At 30.8% G+C, this 17,049-nt stretch overlaps 1 protein-coding gene and 1 pseudogene across 1 annotated transcript in view; both read right to left on the bottom strand.

Moving 5' to 3' along the window:
• The window catches only part of LOC111620348 (kelch-like protein 18), a 29,023-nt gene extending 27,058 nt beyond the window's left edge, over positions 1 to 1,965 (bottom strand). Inside the window, exon 1 of the mRNA XM_023362262.1 lies at positions 1,916 to 1,965. Coding sequence (XP_023218030.1) covers positions 1,916 to 1,930 — 15 coding nt within the window. The 5' untranslated portion in view covers positions 1,931 to 1,965. The remainder of the gene's footprint in view (positions 1 to 1,915) is intronic.
• A 9,422-nt stretch (positions 1,966 to 11,387) lies between these two features.
• LOC111620347 lies at positions 11,388 to 16,547 on the bottom strand (annotated as a pseudogene).
• Positions 16,548 to 17,049: the final 502 nt, after the last annotated feature.

The following is a 17,049-nucleotide window of genomic DNA, read 5'->3' as shown; positions in this document are numbered from 1 at the left end:
ATTAAATTAATAACATTTCAGACATTGTTATAAATATTTTTATCTATTTCGATTTTAAAAATGTTCGAACCGTTTTAAATTCGAATTTGTTATTGCATATTGGTTTGATTATAGAATGATTGTAAATGTTCCAGAAAATTGATCAAATTGAAAATAGTTCGTTTGATTCTCAGCAATTCTCATCATTCTCAGCGGTAGGTGTTATATAACAATTACTATGGTTGTTGAAATACTGAATATAAATAGGGTTTGCTTGAAAAATCCTCGTGAGCAAAGCTGCGATAACAGCTAGTTGTATATAAAAAAACACAAGTTATTTAAGTCTTTACATATCAAAATCCAGTTCTATATCATCACAATTTCCTTAAAAATGCCTTTAAGCACTTATTTATTAGTTCCTATTATCATAAACATTTCTTATTTGTTATCCTTGACCAGTTAACAACAATTATTTATTTGTGCGTCACGTTGCATAGTGCCAAAATTGCCATTTGATCATATTTTTATTAAAGTGGCAATAAAAACCCTAGTTTGCTTATATAAACATTCAGCATGAAATTGAATCACAAAGCACACTTCAGGAAAAACAGCAAAATGTCCAGTTCCTGTGCAATGGGAGTCACCACGCCTCACAATGTCGTGACGTCACACGGTAAGTTTGGACAGGAAAGCAGAAAGTGACATTAAGAACTGAATGCAGTTTTCATGAAATGCCTCCAACTATTTATTAATCTATTACATCTTAACTATGTGCTAAACAATATTTATATATCTAGTTGTTACATACTTTGAATTAATTAAAATTAATATTTTATTATAACCGCATTATGTATCTTATTAAAATTTTTATATTACATGTGAAAAAAATGATAAGATTGCTATTGTATATTCGAATATAATTTCATACATGTGTACTCCCAATGGAAGCACCGTATTGTCGAATAAGGGACAGTTTCCATGGCAAAAATATTTGAATCGTGTAAAGCAGCCTGATTATATGCATTCATGCAGGCACTTTACAGAGCACCAACCTCACACTGTTTAGCTCATGGATGCTACAAACCAAAATATCATATAACGCTTTCAATGATTCTATCCAGGACTGACACAGCTACCCTATCATCAAATGTCACCTCACGCCATTTCTCTTTAAGTGTTACAAACATAAAGGAAAAAAAATCCAGAAAATCACATGACCAGCCTGTATGCAAGGTGTGAACCCATGACCAACTAATAACTAGATAACTATCAATTAAAATGGTTAATGGTATTTTACATATTAAAAATACATGTAAGAAACTAAACTCACATCACTGTTATTTCCAATCATCAATTTATTCCTGAAAATTAGACATGATGGAGATGTGAAGACATATTTAGTTTCTTTCATGTATTAGTAATAATATCAGTAGAGTAGAGCATCGATTATCCGAATGTCAATCAACCGAAATGTCAATTAACCGAAAGCTTTCCAGTCGGCAAATTTAAATTTCTGCTAGTGCTGTAGCGCTGCAATTTGACTGTCTTGGGCTAATCCAATATTACTTTTGTTGGTGTGCGTATTTTAGCTGGCAGCACTGGCACGACCATGAGAGGGTACTTAAGGACATGCCAGGATTTGAATGAATTTCAACATGGGATAAGTTAATATATTTTTTCATACATAATCGGTTATCCGAAAAATCGATTTTCTGAACAATCCCAGTCCCAACTGATTCGGATAATCGATGCTCTACTGTAATTGAAAGCAACAAAATATCTATCATAAAACTATTTTCTGATGTATATAAGTTAAATATATTTATGATTTTCCATCAATAATTAATTTGATAAAGATATTTATCAATTTAATAATTTTAATGTCAATAAAAAATTCAAAAGATGAAAAACAATAGTGACAAACTTAAACTTTTACCTGTTCTTCACTCATTACATGAATCTCATCTCTGGAAATAATTTCTTGTACATCTGNATTTGTTCATTTTAACTAGATTACAGGTGATAGCTGGTGTTTTTATTTTGGATATTCTTCATATCTTGTTAATTCTAAGCAATCATCATCCACTTTGAAGAAGAGATGGAAGAATTTTCAATTCAAGAGGATATATGCACAATTGGAACCTATTGAAAATGATAACTGAAAAGCTTTAAGCTACATTTATTAACAAAATCAATTGTTGATAGCATATAGATACAAGCCACATTATTGCATTTAGCTAGACTGGAAGTATAAGACATATAATCATAGCACACCCAGAAGAGTATCAAGGAGTCTTGGCATCCTCCAAAGAAAAGGGAAAACAAACACTAGAAAATAATCATCCAACCATCAGCAAAATTAATTGGGCAGAAATTATGCTACAAATATTAATTAGAAATGCCATTACTAGAACAACTAGCAATAGACATTAACGTTCTAGTCATAATTTCTAATTAATATTCATTGCATAATTTCTGCCTGATTAATTTGGCTGATTATTAATACATTGGGTTCTTGGGATGTTTATAAAAAGTAGAAAATTTTCCAAAAATCTTTCCTTAATTAAAATTGTTTTGTTTATTTATTTAAAATTGTGTTGTGTTTTCTATTTCTACACTACTTATGAACAATGTACTACATACAATGGGAATTTTACTGAATTTGTATAAAAAACTTTTTATCCATTCAACTTGGCTCTTGCCAAAATTAAATCCTGAGTGAACCATTGCATATAATACATGTTAAATACACAGGAATTTAAAGGAAATGCATATGAAATAACAAAACGTTTTTGCCACACAAAAGGTTTATTTTTCATACTTTGACACAAAATTTAGGTTAGACGGTAATAAATTTGTGATTACATTAAAGCAGGAAACAAATAATTCTGCTTTAAATGACTATAAAAATGAAATGATTAGATTATTGAGGTATTCTAACAATTTACAACAACAGCTACTAAAGATAGGTACAGGTTTGACATTATAAAGAGCTATTGAATTATGGAAAATGTTTAATAAGCAAGCACAAATGATAATGATACGGTTAAAAAATCAGATAGAATAAATCATGTGGAGGGATAGTGCAGATGGGAAGAGTAAATGAAAATAATTCTGAAAAAATTTTATACAGATATGTTATTGATGCAATTGCACTGGATATGTAGCAAGAATTGCTCAGTATTTTCATAGATCTGCAACAAATGTGAAAAAAAAGCATTTAAAAATAGCTTGAAGATCTAAAGTTAATATAGCAAAAGATTTAAATAAAGATATGAAGAGACATATCAGACAATTTGAGAAGGAAATAAGAAGTTAAAAGCCTCAGAAAAAAAAAAGTGTTATGCTTTCATCATTAATGTTGAAGGATAAATTCTCATGATTGGGGAAACAGAGAAAATAGATGTTATTCTAAGAGGAATTAAAGTACAAATAATTATTGATTTGGTGTCTGCTTGTAACATTGTGGATAAAAATATTCTTTTTAAGTTTTCAAAGTTTCTAAAAAACTTTTTACACATACAGAAATAAAAATCCATTGAAAATTCTAGAAGCTTTTATGCCATTGATCTAGCCAGTCACTAGAGAGAAAGAAACTCGAGCAGAAGTCATTGTCAGGAGAACCACTGTTAGGAAGAAGCAATAGATCTGGAGATATTTAGAATTGGTTCAATAAAGGCAACAGGATGCAGAGATTTCATAGAAGAATATAACATTTTCAAAATGCAGAAATGCTTAATGTCTTTATCAATTGGGATTTTCAGTTAAAAATTTTTAAGATAATTTCTCGAGTAGTTCAGAGGTAACTGTATAATTTCAAAGAAATACAAATCACAATACAGATAGAAAGATATTGAGAGAACTGAAGATACAACACCATCACAGGTTACACTAGTTAATATGTACAAAGAAAGACAAGAAATAGAGAATGGGCTTGGAACATGCAAATAAATCTGTCATTCAAACTATTCTTAGAGAATGATACCTAATTCCAATGAGTGAGAAACTTCTCCAAAATTTGAATGGATCAAAGGTGTACACTAAATTGAATTTAAAATGGAAATATCATCAATTTGAATTAGAAAAGAATCATGTCAGATAACAATCTTTTTACACTTACACAAAATTATTAAAGTTTGGGATTAGTTGAGCACCAGACATTTATCATACAATAATGACCTACATCAGGGATGGCAAACCTTTTTGAGTCCACGTGCCATGTAGTAAGCACAATTATCTTTAAAAATATCTATGCATACTTAAGTTTTGTACAGGTAACCCCCCGTATAACATGGTAGTTACGTTCCAAAAACTTGCCGTGTTATGCGAATCCGTGTTATACGACACAAAGAATTAATACGAAAAGGAGGGTTAGGTTCCAAAAATTAAAAAACATGCTAGTATATTTTCATAATTAAGATAAATATCTTCATTAAAATTTTTTAAAGTGACACATATTAATATAAATTAAACAATGTTTTCTTCGTCATCACTAAAAACACTATTAATTAACCGAGAGCGTTTTCTTTTTGGCAAGTTATCCTTATCCTCTGAGCATTTTTCTGCATTATCTTCAGATCCATGCTTTACCTTTTGCAAAATGTATGTAATTTTAGATTGCTTGCTTCTAGTTAAAAGGTCTTTATAAATTTCCTTATATGGTGCTAAGCACTTATGAAGAATAAAGCAAGTATGGAATAAGGGAAAAACATTCGGCAACATCAGAAGCAGAAGCGTCGCGATCTGGCAACATTGAAACAAGTTTCGAGAAGGACCACGTGTATTGACAGAAGGCGAGAAAAAAAAATTTACATACTTAAGTACTAATAGTTCACGAAAATTATTATTTTCGTGAACTATTAGTACTTAAGTATGTAAAAATTGATTACATTTCCTGTTGTACGAGGGTTTTACTCAATTCTCGAACCGTGTCAGAGTAAATCCGTGCTATAAAAGTACCATGTTATACGAGGAATGGTACCAATTCTCGAACCGTGTTAGAGTGAATCCGTGCTATAGAAGTGCCGTGTTATACGGGAGTTACCTGTACTTCAAATAACAATATTTAAAATGAAACAAACACGTGCTTTAATTGGAATAAATGTAAAGAAGCTGATTAAAAAAAGATGATCAAATGATAAACTGAAAATATTATTAAAACAGATGGGTGATAAACCGTAATCATATGACACGTTACAAGCTGATTGCTTCTCCCAATGTGCCATTTTAAGTATACATGCTATAAGTTCACCATAACCAGTTTAAGCATTAATAAATGCAATGAAAACATGAACAAATGTTAAAAATTATTATATTATTTCTTATAAAAAAATATTCTAAACAGATTTTCTTCTAAAATGTTAATTTTAAAATTGTTATGTATTTATTTTTATTAATATAATTAATAAAATGTTGTTGCTTACCCTGCATCTATACCTTGAATAGTTATCTCTTTTTGCTTGCTTTCTATCATGTCATGAGTGAACATAGCATGAAAATACGGGACAGTTGCCGCTAAAATAATTCTATGTGCCGAAAAGATTATGTTGTCAACCTAAAAACAAATAACAACTTCATTACTAATCTTTCCAAACCTATCAATTATAGCACATAAAATAAAGCTACAAATCATGTAATATTAATATAATTTTATAATTAATATAACATAATATAATTTTATTTCATGTTTAGTGAATCATTTGTCATAAAAGATATAGAGAAATTAAATATATGTAATAAAATTTTTATTGCATATGTTATTTATAGAAACATTAAATGCAAACTTTCTGCAAAAATAAATAAAATAATAACATTTGTATTTTCTTACGACTTATAACAACTTTACTACTGTAAACACTGCAATATATTACAGAAAATATATAATTTAAATGAAAATTAGAATCAAATAAACTACAAGTTAAAAAATCAAATGCATATTATTCTGACCTCATCGCATTGCCGGGGTGCAATTTTTATTTATATTTTAATTTAAAAACACTTTTGATCCAAACCAGAAGTTCATATATAATTAATTAGGACCACCAGCACCAAAGCTTTTAATCTTCCAATTTTAGCAATTATCTCATCAATAGTCATTCACACACATTAGATAATAATATCAAAATTAATGACGTGGATATCATCTAAACTTTATTATCAACAATGACGTCACTAGTAAGAAGAAACCTTTGTAAACAGTGACGGTGTCTGAATATCTGCTAACTGACGTTCCATCCGACCTTATTGTACCTGAAGAAGGCCATTCAAAACAGCCGAAGATGTTTGTACTTAGTGATTAAACTGCTAGAAACAAAGTGTGAAAGGTTTGTCTNTAAAATTCCACATAGAGATCCAAAGTCATTTGAAGATATATTGGAATTACCAAAGGAAGAAAATCTAAAATGGGAAAAAGCAATGAGTGAAGAAATTAATTCCCTAAAAGAAAAGGAAACTTGGAAATTAGTTGATTTACCACAAGATAAAAGAGCAATAGTATGTAAGTGGGTTGTCAAGACAAAGTATGATGAAAATGGAAGAGAAACAAAATGCAAAGCGAGATTAGTAGCAAAAGATTATGATCAAAGATTTGGAATTGACTTTGATGAAACATTTGCACCAGTTGTTAAACATACAACTATTAGAGCAGTTTTAGCTGCAGCTGCATATAAAGGAATGAAATTACATCATGTTGATGTTAAAACTGTAATTTTAAATGGAAAATTAAGTGAAGATGTTTACTTGACACAACCTATAGGATTTGAAGAAAAAGGAAAATAAGGAAAAGTATGCAAACTACAAAAGCTATTTATGGTCTTAAACAAGCTGCCAAAGCATGGAATGAGGCAATAGCGACAACTCTAATTAATCAAGGTTTTAAACAAAGCAAAGCTGACATCTGTTTGTTTACCAAGGGTAAAGGGAAANATTCAGAAACCATAAAAAGATATAAAATAAGTTTTTTTTTATATCACTTATAAAAATCAGTCAAAAACAATTATATACATCAATTATTTGTCAAAAATGTGTTTTTTTTTTTTAAATGAAAAGTTAATTTTGGTATCATTAGTCACATAAATATATATAAATAAAACTGAATCCAGCAGAATGCATGGTTATATACAATAACAAGTGTGTACATTCAGTAATTTCATACTACTAAAAGAGAAAATGAGCCTAGTTGAAAACCAGGAGGGCAACTGGACTCTGTCATCCAGAGAAAACTAATATTCCAGTGTCTCTTATCTTGTTCTGAAGGTTTAGGACATTGCAATAGTCAGTCCAATAACCACTAATCTGGCTTCTCCTTTCACTCTTTCCATTTGGCTCCCCCTTACCCGGCATCAGTTGCAGTACATGAAGTCATGAAGTAAGAAGATATTATACTAGGCTACTCTGACTTTTATCAGTGGAAAAACTAAAGTAACAATTTTCTTGTAAATAAATTTAATTTCATTTTCAAAAATAATTTATACTTTTTTGCATTATGAAAGCATCAGAGAAACAAAATAAATTGAAATATCTATTCATCAGATGTCAATCTTCACAATTTCTTTACAGAAATATCTGCGAAGGGTAGGGTGCACCAGGTTCAACTAAATATATGAAAGAACACAATATTATTATTGGGCTTCAATTTTCAAATTTCAGATCTATACATTCCCACTGTCATCTGTCTNAAACAAAATCTGCCAGTCAAAATTATAGAAGATAATCAAGCAACAATAAAACTTTCACAAAGTGAAAAACACAATTCAAGACTAAAACACATAGACACAAAGTATCGTCACATCAGAGATCTACAAAGAAAGAATATAATTAAAGTTGTGTATTGTCCAACGCAAGAAATGGTTGCTGACATTTTTACAAAGCCTCTGCCAAGACTTCGATTTTGATCTCATAGACGTGCTTTAATTAAATATGCAGTCATCGTGTTCAGAGTTAGTGGGGGATGTTAGACGTCTGTGTTTATTAACAACTCCTCAACTATAGTGCTCGCGAGAAGAGTGCGAGATCTCGTCCCGTTATTTAAAAATTAATATCCCTGTTTTGTTAGTTTCGGTTTTCTTCTTTTCTCTGTGCAGTCAACTGCTTTGTGATTTATGTCCATAACAATAACTTCAATAAAGTATTTTTTGAAAACNTTTATATCGATAATTTCACTTATGATTTAAGACACTAATAAAAACGAAACAGTGATCTGTCTGTTTTGTACTTATCGAGTAAGTGTAACGTTGTTTTTTCAGTAAGTCGTTGTTAAAAATTACACGTTTTTCACCACAAATCTTCCGTGGTTAAGACAACAAACAGCGTTTGTTTCGGGAAAATTGTGTAACGAAGGCGATTTTTGTGTTTTGAAGATTATTTTTTTATTTGTTATCTTGTGATTTTCCGAAACGACGAAACTAAATCGTACTCGTTTAATATTACCACCTTAAGGCCTTGTCGTTTGTCAACGAATATTAAAGAGGAAACAATGCTTATTGCATTAATGTTTGACAATATGTGTTTTCATAACTTAGCATAGTAACACACAAATGTGTGAATGCGAGAGCGGAAACAATTCTATCGATAATTTGTTCATTTTATTTATCACATGTGGGTACAGTCTTTGATTTTCCCATTTGATTAATCATTTAATGTAATATTTTAGCTACAAAACAGACCAAAAGTCGTCGAATTTCGTTGGAAAGAGAATTAGAAGTTTTCTTAAATAGTTGTCATCGCACGTATTTGACAAACATCTGGTTTCTTTCGTCACTTGTATGTCCTATCAGATGATCAGAATACTAAAATCCGATTGGTGAAAACGTAAGAATAAAAAGGGAAAAAATTCACGAGTTCGTGGTAGTATACATCCAAGAGAATTTGCCATATTAACCGCAGTCTATGACCAGAAAGAACCTGCCGTACTAATATTAGAAGATAGTGTTGCTTCGATTTTCTAGCATTCATCTCGCATTCTTCAAGTTTGAACGAGAGAGGTACGAGTATTATCACTATTTTTAACCGATTGTAAACTCTTCCTCTCTCTGTGGTTTTAAAGATGTATTTTAGATAGGCTCGATTTTCGATAGGTTGTATTATGTACCTCGATTTATGTATCTCTTTGTTTATTTCATTGATTAAACCCTTATTGTTATTTGTTAACCTGTCTTATTCCTTCTATTAGTTAAGTACGGGCATTCAACCCGCTACTATCGGAACTTACTCGCGACTCTTCCCGCACGATAGAATATAGCCCCCCGTTACATTTTCCTTTTACATCCTCTTAATCCTTTTAAATAGAACGACTTTCTGCACTCTTTCTGATGGATTACGTTACGTAGTAAATGTTTATTATACTGATTGACATAATGATACTTACGTCGACGAATGATGTCACATTTTTAGATTTAATTCCCGTGGCTTTAAATCCTCGAATAGCACAACACAGTTAATTATAATTAAGACACGACGTTACGCGATTTTCAGTGAAGCTAATCACAAGATATTAGGTATTATAATAGTATACAAAAATGATATATCATTTTTAATGAATGCGTCAATATTAAAGGAATAGTCTCATTTGATTTCGCATTTTACTTTCCCGGTTGTTTTGTACAGATAACGAGGAAAAATATTGGAATTGTGCCAAAATCACCCTTCAAATTTTTTGCAAATCACTATGTTTTGAGACTTCCTAAACCAAGAACATTCTCATAATTATACTTTCTATAATGACTGTCGTTTAATTCGATCTAATTATATTTCAACTATCCGGGCAAGTTTAAAATTGCACGTGTGAGCCATCTGCACACATATCCATACATAAAAAAAAAAATCCACGAAATGTTTTGCATTTCTCAACGTTTTAAGCTGTCGTAAATACAAAAATGTAAAAATTACGTTGAAGGATACTTTTTATCATACGTTTTCTCTGTTATAATAACAGCAAAAGTGACGTTTATACTACGTATTATTTATTTTATCAAAATTATTTATTGTAAAAATCTCGTTCGAATGTCCTGTTCCGAAGGGGATCTGCAATTCACTTCAAACGATGGAAAGTATATTCCAAATTATTCCATTTATATCGATAATTTCACTTATGATTTAAGACACTAATAAAAACGAAACAGTGATCTGTCTGTTTTGTACTTATCGAGTAAGTGTAACGTTGTTTTTTCAGTAAGTCGTTGTTAAAAATTACACGTTTTTCACCACAAATCTTCCGTGGTTAAGACAACAAACAGCGTTTGTTTCGGGAAAATTGTGTAACGAAGGCGATTTGCCGATCGCTTTGAAGTATGGGAAATGCTTCATTTCCTCACACAATTCACACAATTTAAACATTTTTGTTAGGAATACTTACACATTTTTCCTGATGCCTCCTCTTATGGAATAATGAAGTGCATAATATTACATTTAACTGGTGAGTAAATCTAAGAAATCTTTAATAGTAAAAAAATTGAATGCTTTCAATCAATTGTTGTAAACAAACAGGTATAAAAAAATTCAATTCAAAGATGACAAACAAAATTAGCACAAGACAATAAATCATTGCTTGTTCAGAATCAAATGTCCATGAAAAATTTTTTCACTTAAATGATGTATTTGGATGCAATTTGAAAGAGATTGTAGATTTATAAATTTCGGTTGTCGTGCGTTTGTTTGTGTGTGTGAATTAATGTTTGTTTATCACTCTTATTACTGTTCCCCCTTATTCTCGAGAATGGAGTTAAATAAATGATAATGAAAAGATGAAATACACAGCGAAAAGGAAGGAAGCCTCCATTAACTATATATTAACTTTCGGTTTGTAACGGAAAGTATGATAATTTGATTAAAATATTTCCTCTAAAAAAAGTTGGACAGATGACTGGCACTACACTCACAGGAATAGCACGATGCACAGAAAGATACGTGATTAAATTATCATAATATTTTAAGCTAAATATATTTAAAATATGATTTAATATCACAACCCGGCAGTGTGACGATGTCACAATATAATAATTGCTCATAATAACTATTTATTTAATTACTGAAAATTTTATGTCTGAAGAATTCGTCTGCGTTACGTTCGTGTTACGATTGTGTTACTACTGCTTGACTTTTGTATTGAAAATAGTTTAGTGGCTCACAACGTATCAATGCGCTACGTTTACAAAAGACTTTTAAATGCCTTTTATAAGGTTTAAAATTTTTATACATTTCAAGTGTTAAAAAATTCGAACCTTTTGGAAGGTGTAAAATATTATGCAATTAAATCCAAACACAAAATTCGTGAAAAGCATTTTTACTGCTCTGTTGTAAAGTAAATAAATACACTAAACGCTTTAAAATATAATTTTAAAGAATTTCTTACCAAAATTAGTATATTATTTTCGACACAGTGACATTAATCAATCTAAACGAAAAGGGTCTATGTCACATGACAAAGCTGGAAGACGGCATTGATCGTTCACACGTAATAAATCACAGTAATATAAATTGCAAAAAAGTTCAGTTGTTTATAACAAAAGTAGTATGAAAACGTTTTAAGAATATAGAAAAGAAAAGAGCTGAAAGAAATCAGACGTGTGTCAACATTTGCAGGTCGCCTTCTATTTCTATTATCTAGCATTGACCTTTTCTGGCCAGGCTGATCATGTCTATACTATTGAAGCGCGGATTATCATATAGATAAGAATCTAGGATACATGAAACATTGTATTATGAACAACTATTTCGTTAATTTATAGATTTTATATTTTCGGAAAGATAATATTTTGTTCTTTTATCGTTTTTCGACAATCATTCTTATACCGAATTTCGGACGAAGAACGACGTCAGCAGATTCGAAAATCTTATCTCTATGGTCCAAAGACTTCACCCGAAAATGCCGAATAACGTCGGCTAAAATTGTCTTCATCTCCATCATGGCGAATCTTTGACCTGAAGAAAGGTAAATACGTCAGAAACACAGAAAAGCTTTTGTTTGTGTCGCGGTTACTCACCTATGCAATTGCGTGGACCGGCAGAGAACGGTATAAAAGCAAAAGAATGACGGTTCTTGCAGTTTTCTGGCAAAAATCGATCCGGATCGAACACTTCGGGATTTACGAACACCGTTGGATTATGATGAATACCATAAATGTTTATTACAAGAGATGATTTTGCTGGTACGATATAATTACCTGAAAGGAAATTCAATTGTTATCAATGAATTTGAAGCTGTTGCTGTAAATTTTTTATTGTAAATGCGATACATACCCACTTTCAAATCGAATGGATTTTTTCTCGCTATAAAAGTTGCTGGAGGATAGATCCTGAGTGTCTCCTGAAATTACTTACATATTTCAAAATAGTTGTCGAGTATTTGATATCATAATTGTTTTTTTGTATTTACAAACAAAATTCACAAAATATAAAAATTGTTAGTTGCTCTTAAATACTTTCTGTTAAGATACCAAAAAGTTTCTATTAATATAAAAAAGAAAATATTCGAAATACATGTCATAGATACATAAGTATATAGAGCTAAAATTGGACAATAGTAATAGTAATAGTTTCCTTATCTTTTGTTTCTGATTAAGAGTAAAAATCTATAAACGTAGCACCTGTTTATTACACCTGTCTACACCAAAGTGTATATAAAAAGGCCAGGACATGCTCCAGTGATTCTATATTACGTATATAAGTACTCAAAACTTTAAACAATGTGTTATTGTGTGGCAACGAATTGTAAAAGTAAATCTACAGACGTTCGATTGTTTAGATTTCCTGCAAATAAATAGAGGAAAGCAAAATATTAGCGTAGACATCAACGGATGGTTCATGATGCAGTTCAAACAGTTTAACTTTATAACCAATCGTGCTTAAAAAAATAATTATAAATTTGTTATATTATACTATTATATTCTTTATTATACTTTAAATTTCGTTTTATGTTATTGCACTAGTTTTAGCACCTATTTAATTAGTTTCAATCACGACAGCCTCAAACATAGAATCAAATATGGATGATTGTTTCTTTTCAACTATTTGATGAAAACGTTACATAAAATTGGGGTTGCGTAATCACCCGAAATTATTATTATATTTTTGACTAGAAATCACTGGATTAATGCAATTTTAGTATAATTAATGACGTATAAAACTGACTGCTCGTACAAGTTTGCTTAAAACATGCGACTCAAAAAACTCCAAAATGGCGGTTCAAGAAGTAGGTCACGCGTGTCCTGATCTTCTTATATAGACCTTGGTCTACACCAGGGCTTCTTAAACATTTTTTATTCACAACCCCATTTATGATTGTGATATTTTTCGTGACCCTTAAAAAAATATGAAATAAAGATATATACAAATTTGCAAAAACGATAATGGTATACTACCACAGTTCACTCTTGTGTTACAATGGAACGGAGACAACTGAATTTACTGTATAGAGACAACACTAAACTAGTTCACACTACAGTGTTGCTGGATTGTTGTCTCGCTGCATCAGAAGTGACACAAAGCGTGCCATTTTCAAACTCACACAAATTATTTTCAATATTTTGCATTAAAATCTCGCGACAACAAAATTTCGATAAGCGACTCTAAATGGGGTCGCGACCCATAGTTGAAGAAGCCCTGGTCTACACTGATAATGCTTACTGCTGGTAGAGTTATAACTACGTTTTCATAATTATACAGTACAGCTTTAAGCATTGTTTTAGGTTTAACTTTACCTTGTATAATTTTAAATATACTAAAGCCTTTAATTAATACCAACTGATGAAGGACTATTTTCTATCGAAAAATAGCATTTTCGACTATTTTCTATCGGAAAACAATCCAAAATGCATTCTAGGTTTTTCGTTTCCATTCCTATGTAGTCATTTTTGTGTTTACCAAACGCTTTTACTTTCCGGATCGTTTGCGCCCATCATCTGTCTGATAAGCCCTCACTATTCCCTACCTCACGGTTGTTGATAACTTAAATGTCTAAATTTCACCTTTCAACCAAAAATTTAAAAATAAATTGTTACCTTGACAACACATTCCAGATACTTCATTTTTCTAAGGTCTTCGGACATAATAGAACTATTCGTGTCTTTACCAAAAATTTCTTCCTGTTCCTGGTAAACTTTCTCTTGTATATCGGGATGCAATCCGAGCAAATAAAGAGACCAACTAATACCCATTGCACTTGTGTCGTACCCCTAACAAAAAAACAATTTTTATATACCCCGAATCTCTTTTTCTTAAATTAGTAAATGAAACTGATCTTACTGCGAACATGATTGTATCAACTTCTTCTCTGATATCTTCTTCGTTGAGACTTTTATCTGTTAAATGATGATAAAGCAGTAAATCCAGAAATGCTCGCCTCTTCTTTACTCCTGCAACTTTTTTCTCTTCTTGAAAGTTGTCAATTGTTTGATTGTCTTTCAGTTCTTCGATCAGTTTCTGTTTCTTTTCTCTAATTACCTGAGTTGTTTTCATACTTTAATTAATAACGTAAATAGTTTACAAATAAAAAGATATGTACTTGCCTTTCTGTCGAATTCGTGAATCGTGTGAATGTCTTTGTAAAATTTTTTCCCTAATGGACTAAGATTGAAAATGGGACTGAACCAATACCAAGGCTTCGTGAACCATTGGATAACTGCGGATGTTATACTGAATTATAAAGCACAAATGTGGTATATTATAAATGCTTCAAGTAATTGAAATATATTTTACATTGTTAAAAATATTTTAAAATTTTACTTTTAAACAAAATTACTTCTTTTTAAACCTCGTAAAATACCTTGAAGGTTTAGACTATTTACAAAAGTATGAAATTTTCGAGTCTATCTTAATCCTTGTAATACACTCCAGAAGTAACAGTTAACATGGGTTTTATTGAAGAATATACTTCTTAAAACAAAGATAAACAATAAGTAAAAAATTCACAAAGTTAAAAACGATCAAGTGTCAGCATTCTGTTTTAGGTTCTGACACTTTACATTAAAAACATGAAAAGGACAATGTTGTGAGAATGGAAAAAAATGGAAAGGACAATGTTGTGAGAAGAATTCTTTATGTTTTTTCTAGATTTTATCATGGCTAAAATCTAAAAAAAACATGTGAGATTTTATCTAGATTTTATCCATGCTATGAAAATCTTTCACAGTCATTTAAAATTACAAGGTCGTTTGTCGTCTTTGATCCATTGTCACCTATTGCAATTTTGACTACTCCTAATAGAAAAGCTGAGATTGTTGTACAATAATCGATAGAGAAACGAAAATCCTGATTACATGAAAATTAAAAAAAATAGCTAGAAAATCCTTAGGGTTATTCAAAAGCAAGTTATAAATAGTTTTGAATAGAAAAGTTCTATTCAGATTTATCATTAAACATTTCTTTTCAACTTACTCATTAACGGCAACTCCATAATCAGTGCCAGATCTGTCTTGAGTGTTGAATCGAACTCCCATTGCTGAATCTGTAAATAATAACAGTATATTTATAAAATAACATATTGAATTTGTACACTTTTCTTAGTAAAGTTGTCTGTTTTGACTGTAAGAAATTTCGAACATACTCGAACTCAATTTGAAAAAGTACTGAGAAAAAAAAAGGCTTTAACAAATTAGAAACGTTTTCTTTTTCATGATTATGAAGACGACACATTCCAATGTATTAATGCGTCAGAATATCGCTATGAAATTTCGCAATTGCAGTTGTACTTACGATCGGAAGTTTCGTTGGCTCTAATTCAGAATCTGTCGGTCCGTGCCTCATTATTGTTTTTTCTGCTATTGTTCGGTTCGTTGACCTCACGATGTGTTTGATTAAAACAGATTGTCTTATTTGCAAAATAAAAACAAAAACCAAATTTCTCGAAATGAAAGATAATGTTTAATTTACAATAACATTTCGAAATTGTCGTAATGAAGAGACAAGTTTAAAAAACACACTCTCAACTGCTCGTTCATTTTTCAGCACATTTTCGAATTGTAGTTTTTTTATAATACTGTATTCAAAAAAAAATGTTAAAAACATTTTTTACGCTTGTAAAAAGGTAATTTTCTCTGCAAGTAAACATTGCTTAATCAATTCTTACCTCCAATAATATCCAAAGTGCACAGACTGATTAGCTCGTCAATAAGAAACTCTTCATTTTGCTTTTTATTTTTCAACTTTTCAATTAAGATGTTTGAGTGGTCGTTGAAAATTCCTTGAAAGTCTTCGAGAATTCGAAAGTGAAATGCCGGAGTTAACAATTTCCTACGATGTCTCCACTTGTCGTTCGAACTGTTTCGATTGTAAATAAATAAATTACTTGTATTAATGTGAAATATTCGATGATTGTTTTACCTTGTTAGAAGACTGTTCCCAGCCACGGATGAAGAATATTATAAATCCAATCTTTGTTGATCACGGTGTTATTCTTTAGCACTTCCTGTATTAAATAATCAATTGTTAACGTGACAAAGCACTTATTACGTGACGAAGCAAGTATACCTGAACCACATCGGGGTGAGATAATACAATATAATTATAGCCACCCCAAGAAAGTTTCATCACTTTCTCTTCGATGAATCCCAAACACGCACAACTCAATAGTTGAATTATAACTAAAAAAATTTATTAAACAGGGCATTAACTTTTATTGATCGCTATTCGAAAACAAATTCGTAAATAACATTATATCGTAGCATATAATTTAATACCTTTTAATTATACTTACAGGTGCCACAAAGTTTCCGATAATCTTGCGCTTTTACTGGACAGAAAATCAAATTCCAAAAATAGGGCAAAGTGGTGGCTTTCGGTATTTCCTTCCTCGATTTGTTGTTGCTTTTTTTCTTCCTCATATACAGACCTGAATAAATATTGCAAGACCTGAATATATCTATTTAATTTTCAATCATAGCCACATTCTGTGTTGAATACGACTAATTTCACCGGCGTATTTTTCCGGTGGGAAATTCGGTATAATTTAACAAATTCATATTTTTCGGTTGAAACTAGAATGGGAAAATAAAACGGAGAATGGTAGACAAAGAATTTCGTTTGAGTTAAAATATAAAATTACGATCTGCTGTTACTATGGAAGAGCTGATAAGAACA

The sequence above is a fragment of the Centruroides sculpturatus genome, unplaced genomic scaffold (assembly GCF_000671375.1).
Source record: "Centruroides sculpturatus isolate CEXI.00-Female unplaced genomic scaffold, Cexi_2.0 scaffold32, whole genome shotgun sequence".
NCBI classification, from domain to species: Eukaryota; Metazoa; Arthropoda; class Arachnida; order Scorpiones; family Buthidae; genus Centruroides; species Centruroides sculpturatus.
Note: the sequence above shows the minus strand (reverse complement) of the source record. Positions and strands in the feature narration are given on the sequence as shown.